The sequence below is a fragment of the Montipora foliosa genome, chromosome 6 (assembly GCF_036669935.1).
Source record: "Montipora foliosa isolate CH-2021 chromosome 6, ASM3666993v2, whole genome shotgun sequence".
NCBI lineage: Eukaryota > Metazoa > Cnidaria > Anthozoa > Scleractinia > Acroporidae > Montipora > Montipora foliosa.
The window spans coordinates 60,251,382-60,257,381 of record NC_090874.1 but is presented as its reverse complement, the minus strand read 5'-3'; the positions used below and the strand labels follow the sequence as shown (position 1 = coordinate 60,257,381).

Genomic DNA, 6,000 nt, shown 5'->3' with positions numbered 1-6,000 from the left:
ATTGTAATAGGCCATTTTCGAGTTTATGTCTGCCTCCTCTTCAAAGCGAGTGTAAGTGCGAAGTTTTTGTGATGGTAATTAGTTCTATTTTACATATGAATGAAAACTAATTTTCATAAGAAATACGTTGCACTTAGACTCGCTTTGAAGAGGAGGCAGACATACACTGGGAAATGGCCTATTAGTGAATTGTTGTTATTTAACTTGACTCGGTGAGCCCTTGATAAGTCGTACAGATGAGGCATTTAGTAGAAGTACAATTCTTTATTTATCCAAGGAGGAATTCATTAGATAGGAAGGAATAAAAAGCAAATACGACAATGAGATAAAGATTTAAACATAACTCTCACAATGCTACCTTGCTAACAGGCTAAGCAAGTACTTACTATTCTATTATTAAAAGCTGGTTTCCGTGAATGCTGTGCTTTTTTAATCAAAATCCTTTTCTACAATGACTGTAAAAATCCTCGTGCGCTCATTGGCTAATTTTTATTGCCAATGAACGGACAGACACATAAATTTATAATTTATGCGATAATGTCGCGATATTGCTCGCGTCAGATTGAAGTTTCTCGCATTTTTGTCTCGCTTTCTTCTCGTGTTTTGACTTAATTTTGAGCCCTCTGCCTTTTTGTTATTGTAAAAAACAAATTGATGTCAGTTTTTCATGCGTCGCTCCAGTTATTGACAATGAATTTCGTCATAACGTTGTCAAAGTAGTCTGCGGATCCACTCGGCTATCGCCTCGTGGATCCACAGCTACTTTGACAATGTTATGACGCAATTCATGATCAATAACAGGACAGACGCATGAAAAACTGACATCAATTTGTTAAATTGACGAGGTTACTAAATACGAGGTTCTGTAGAACTGATATTACGGGCAACAATATTCCAGAGGACTTGACTGCACCACTCGTGCATGGAAAAGGAACAACGAGGCTATTTACGAAATCACGGATTGAGCATGACCTGTAACGAAAGGTTTCGTGAAGCAGCTTTTTCAGACAACGCTACCGTGATCAAAATGAGGTTGACCTAGGGTGTTTTAAATTTAAATGGAGGATCGTCGAGGGACGTTACACTCGTACCCGAAGGTCGGCTACCGTATATCAGAGGAGATCATCGTTAGTTCGTTTACACTCTGCTACTTTTTGTTGCTTTCTTAACTATCACTAAGGCAATCACGAATCGCATTCATGTCGGTTCCAGCGCATGTAGGATGAGTATATCAACCGATCAGTTGGCTTAGTAGGTAAATCGTCGGAATACCGTGTGGGTGGAGGGGAAAGGAGGGTTTCGTAAAACGTAGGCAACGTCCCACACCCCTTGCTCAAAAAATTCCGTGGTGCGTTAACCCTTTGACCCCCAGGAGTAATCCGTCTGTAAATTCTCACAACGTCAGATATTGAGGTTGACAATTATCAGCTAGTGGTATTGTCTTGATATCACTCCAAACTTTCATGACTAGCCATTAGAGAAATATGTGCCACCACTTATAACGGTGAGTGAACTTTAAGATGTTGGTAGTGAAAGCCTTAATTAAGGAACCCATACACCATTCGCAAAGAGACTGTCTATCCTATTCCGACCGACTTGGCGTGATATCTATAAAAGGGCTTATAGTGTACGAGACTCAGTACGCAAAATGCAGCCATAAGCGGAGTGGTATATGCCGAGTGCTTGACATAGAGACAGACCTGAGAGATGAAAGTTCTATTGGTCGTTTACATATCATAATAGAAGCACATGACTTTGACGCGTTTAATTCTGGTTCCCCGCGCGTGCAGCTTCGGTCTTATTCTTGTCCATATTTGGGCATAAAATTGGTGTTCTAAAATCCCCAGCTTGTGTTCCAAGGAAAAGAGTTGCAAGTTACATGCTTCAAGGTCATGTGCCTCAGATCATAATAGCTGAAGAGGATCTTAAATTTTCCTCAGGAACTCATCATCAAGTAAAAGGTACAATGTTTATCGAGAGAGCCATTGACAAAGGGTTTTTGGGTTCGGTTACCTACAATGCCTCAAGCCAACGACAACAGTTCATGATTTCAAAGCCAAGTGTAGGCGTTTATGTTTGTTAAAACGTTTACATTGTGCGAGTGCTCACCTTGTTCGGACAAAGTAATGGCCTAATATGAACACCGAAACGGACTCCATACATGCTAAACTTTGTCATATCCATTCCCTTTAATAACGATGCTTAAGGGAGGCTTGGTAGACCCTCTGCGCCCATTATTCCATTCTTTCGATCCAACATGTCAGCTCAGAGTTGATTTGATGAATAGCTGTTCTGTACGCCATGAGGAAGAAGATTTGACAAGAATGAAGTGGAACGTTGAAAGTTTGTCTATCAAAAAAGTCAAACCACTCTGGTCTGTATTCTGGCACCGTATCTCATATCACCATACGAGCAGGGATGGCGCAGTGGTTATAGCACTCGCCTTCCACCAATGTGGCCCGGGTTCTATTCCCAGATCCGGCGTCATACGTGGGTTGAGTTTATTGGTTCTCTACTCTGCTCCGAGAGGTTTTTCTCCGGGTACTCTGGTTTTTCCTCTCCTCAAAACCCAATATGATTTTATATTTATTAATTTGATTTGATTTCATTTGTGCACAACCCCACAAGCTATTCAGCTTTAGAGATTATCGTGTGGAAATAAAGTTATATTATTATTATAGGCAGTATGTCAACATCAGAATGCCAACACTCCCCGTAGCTTAGAGTCACAACACTTTCCGTAACAGGTGAGCAGTTCCAAGGATGGCCGATAATTGTACACTTCCAAGGAAGTCAGGTACATCTAGCTTGCCAAACCAGGTCTTTGCACCAAGAGCGCCAATCACGATAGGTATTATGGTGACTTTGAAGGCTCCGTGAATCCTTCTGATTTCAAATGCTAGTTCCTGGTACTTTTCAACCTTCTCTTCAGTTCTGTTGATGTTCTGGTCCGCTGGCACAGCTATGTCAATAAGTGACCATTTCTGTGTGTCTTTATGCACTAGAGTAATATGTGGCCGATTATGTTTCAGCACTTTGTCTGTGTACATAGTCATGTCCCAGATAATGCTCACTTCTCCATTTTCTGTGGTTGGAAAGGGTTGATGGTCATACCACTTGTCATTACACTCTATCCCATACTGCCTGTTGATCTCCCAGTGTACCCCCAGGACCACCTTATCGTGGCGCTTCCTATACTCTCTCTGGGCAAGCCTCTTGCATCCACTCACAATGTTGCGTACTGTTTCAGTGGCATCTCCACACAATCTATGGTGTCTCTGAGCTCTTGTCTATGCTGTACTTGATCGAGTTTGTTCTTAAAGCTTGTTCCTGAGCAACAACAATCAATCCTTCTGTCTCCTTTTTTAAGAATCCATTCCTGAGCAATCTCCAAGACTCCTCTTCAGCTTCATCTGATATTTGTTGGAGAAACTCACCATGTAGGGCTTTCTCCTTCCAGTCTTTCTCCTTCTCGTCTTTCCTCCTCCTCTCATAGTCCTGCAGACTCTCTTCTTCAGCAATCACTTTCTCCTTCAACACAGCTTGAAGCATCCACTCTGTGCTCTCTCTTAGGTAGCCACGAAGGGATTTGCTCTCCCTACTTACACACTCCTTGATGCCGTTAAGTCCTCTTCCCCCATCCTTTCTCGGCAGGTACAGCCTCGCAACATTACTCCTGGTGTGCAGGTAGCCATTCATTGCCAAGAGATCTTCCTAGTTCTTCTATTCATGTTGGCTACCTCCTCCATTGTCTAGTCCACAATCCCCGCACTGTAGCGTACTACACCTACAGCCCAGGTATTGATGCCATCGATCAAATTTCCTCCATTGAGTTTGAACTACACAACTTCTTGACTCTACTGATATACTCCGATGTTATCTTGCCTTTCATCTTGGTGTTGAGAGTCTGGTCCAACTGTAAGATGCCAAGTTATTTGTAGCCTTCCTCCTCTATTTCCCCGATATGCTGGTTGTCGGGTAGTTCTATTCCGCTACTGCCAACTTACAGCTACTGTCATCCCCTTCTCATTTCCAGGACAGCACACCTGTCTAGTCCAAAAGACATCTTAATTTCTTGCCAGAAGATCCTTACTAATTGAACAAGTGAGACTAGTTGATCTTTGCTAGCTCCGTACAGCTTCAGATCATCCATGAATAGTAGATGGTTAATGGGCTTCATGTCCTTTGCCAGTTTGTATCCAGCTCTCATTTTTCGTAGTACTAGGGCCAAGGGTAACATGATCACTATAAACAATAGTGGTGACAAGGAGTCACCTTGAAAAATTCCTCTCCTAATGTCCACCTGCACGAGAGCCATTCCTCCTGATGTCAATACTGTCTTCCAGTTCATCATGCTGTTGCTGATTATAGAGATCATATTCTTGGCAACCCCAACCATCTCCAGACATTTCAGGATCCTTGAATGCGGCACCATATCATATGCCTTCTTGTAGTGAATCCAAGCCATTGACAAATTTGTCAACCTTCTCCGGCAGTACTTCAGGATTGCCTTGTTTACAAGCAATTGATCTTTACTTCCCCGGAATCACTTCCTGCACTCCTTCTGTTCATTTCTTAGCAGTCCATTCCTTTCCAAGTGGTGGTATAACTTCTCTCCCATAACTCCTGTCAAGAGCTTCCGCATCATGGCAATAGGGCGGTAGTTGCTGGCCTGGGCACCTTTCGCTGTGTCCTTTTGTATCAAAACTGTTCTTCCCCTGACCATCCACTGTGGTACATTCCCTTGACATATACAGTCTTGCAACCATTCTTGCAATCTAGAGTGCAATCGTGTCAGTTTCTAGCCTGCGTGGCAGGCACTAGAAAGGGGAAGGGAGGGGGGAAAATTGGGCGCGCGCGAAACGCGCGGAGCGAGGGAGAGGGGCCCAATTTTCCCCTCTCCCTTCCCCTTTCTAGCGCCTGCCACGCAGGCTAGTCAGTTTCTTAAACAAGAACCCCTGAACAAGATCGGGGCCGGCTGTCTTCCAGTTTGCCATCTTGCTCACTCCATTTCTAATATCCTCCACAGTGATGCTGATATCTTCTTGCACATCTATTGTACTGAGCACCACCTCTACATCCTCTAGCCAAGATGCTCCCTCATTGTGACCGACTGCCTCCGACCAGATCCTTGCTCCAGAAGGAGGTTGCTTCTGTGGGATCAGGTAACACCGTTTCTCCTCGTTCCTTTCCATCTAGTGTTTTGTAGAACAGCTTCTGATTGGTTCTAAACAGGTGGTTTGAACTGTTGACATCTCTAGTCGTATCTTTTGATGTTAACTCCACCTGCCTTGATCTTGTTTCAACATGCCTGAGATATACAAAGTGCCCCTTTCCTCAAGATGATATTTTCTGTTTAACCTTTCCCTCTCTCTTTGCCTCAGTCTCATGTTTCCTCTTCGGACTTCCTCAATCTTGCTCAGGTCTTTTCACCAAGTTTCGATATTTCCCTTAATCCTTCTCTTCCAGAATGGCTCTTCAGTTCTCCTCCCTTTCCTCCCTTTTATCATTCCCATTCTTTCTGTAGTAACATATGCAGCTGCATACATTAAAGAATTCAGTTCAGTGATGTTGTGCGTCTGAATCCTTTTGACGGCTTCATTGATTTTTCCAACTTCTGCTTTCAGCTTCGTTCTTTCGCATGTTTTTATTGATGGTAGTCCTATTCTCTGTACTAGTTGTACAATTTCTAGGATCCTGTCGCAAAGGGCTTCCAGTTCTGGGCTGATCTCTTCTTGTAATTCTTCAGCAGTGAAAACTCTGGGTTCCTCTTCACTTTGGTGTTCTTCTTGGGTATCAGATGTTGTTGCATGGCCTGGTGCATCTGTGGTAAGAACCTCCGTAGTTTTAGTCTCCTGATATTCATAGTCTGGTGTATCTGTGGCATGGAGCTCTGTAGTGTCAATCTCCTGATGTTCATGTCTTACTCGTATGGCTATTTCCTCTTGCCCCATAGTCTCTAGCCACTTCTTGTTCTTAATCTGGCGTACTTGATCAGCC

At 43.4% G+C, this 6,000-nt stretch overlaps 2 protein-coding genes across 4 annotated transcripts in view; one reads left to right on the top strand and one right to left on the bottom strand.

The window, feature by feature from the left end:
- LOC138007996 (GDP-L-fucose synthase-like) overlaps nt 1-417 on the top strand; it is a 12,221-nt gene extending 11,804 nt beyond the window's left edge. For all 3 annotated transcript variants that reach the window (XM_068855161.1, XM_068855162.1, XM_068855163.1), the window contains one exon: nt 1-417. This exon is cut by the window's left edge and continues 124 nt beyond it. The gene's annotated coding sequence lies outside the window, so the exon portion shown is untranslated.
- A 2,309-nt stretch (nt 418-2,726) lies between these two features.
- LOC138005855 (uncharacterized) lies at nt 2,727-3,056 on the bottom strand. Its single transcript, XM_068852031.1, has one exon. The coding sequence runs from the start codon at nt 3,054-3,056 to the stop codon at nt 2,727-2,729; it is 330 nt and encodes a 109-aa protein (XP_068708132.1).
- Nucleotides 3,057-6,000: the final 2,944 nt, after the last annotated feature.

Bases quoted from the DNA above. Each gene is read 5' to 3' on its own strand.
- LOC138005855 (XM_068852031.1), bottom strand. From the start codon at position 3,056: ATGACTATGTACACAGACAAAGTGCTGAAACATAATCGGCCACATATT.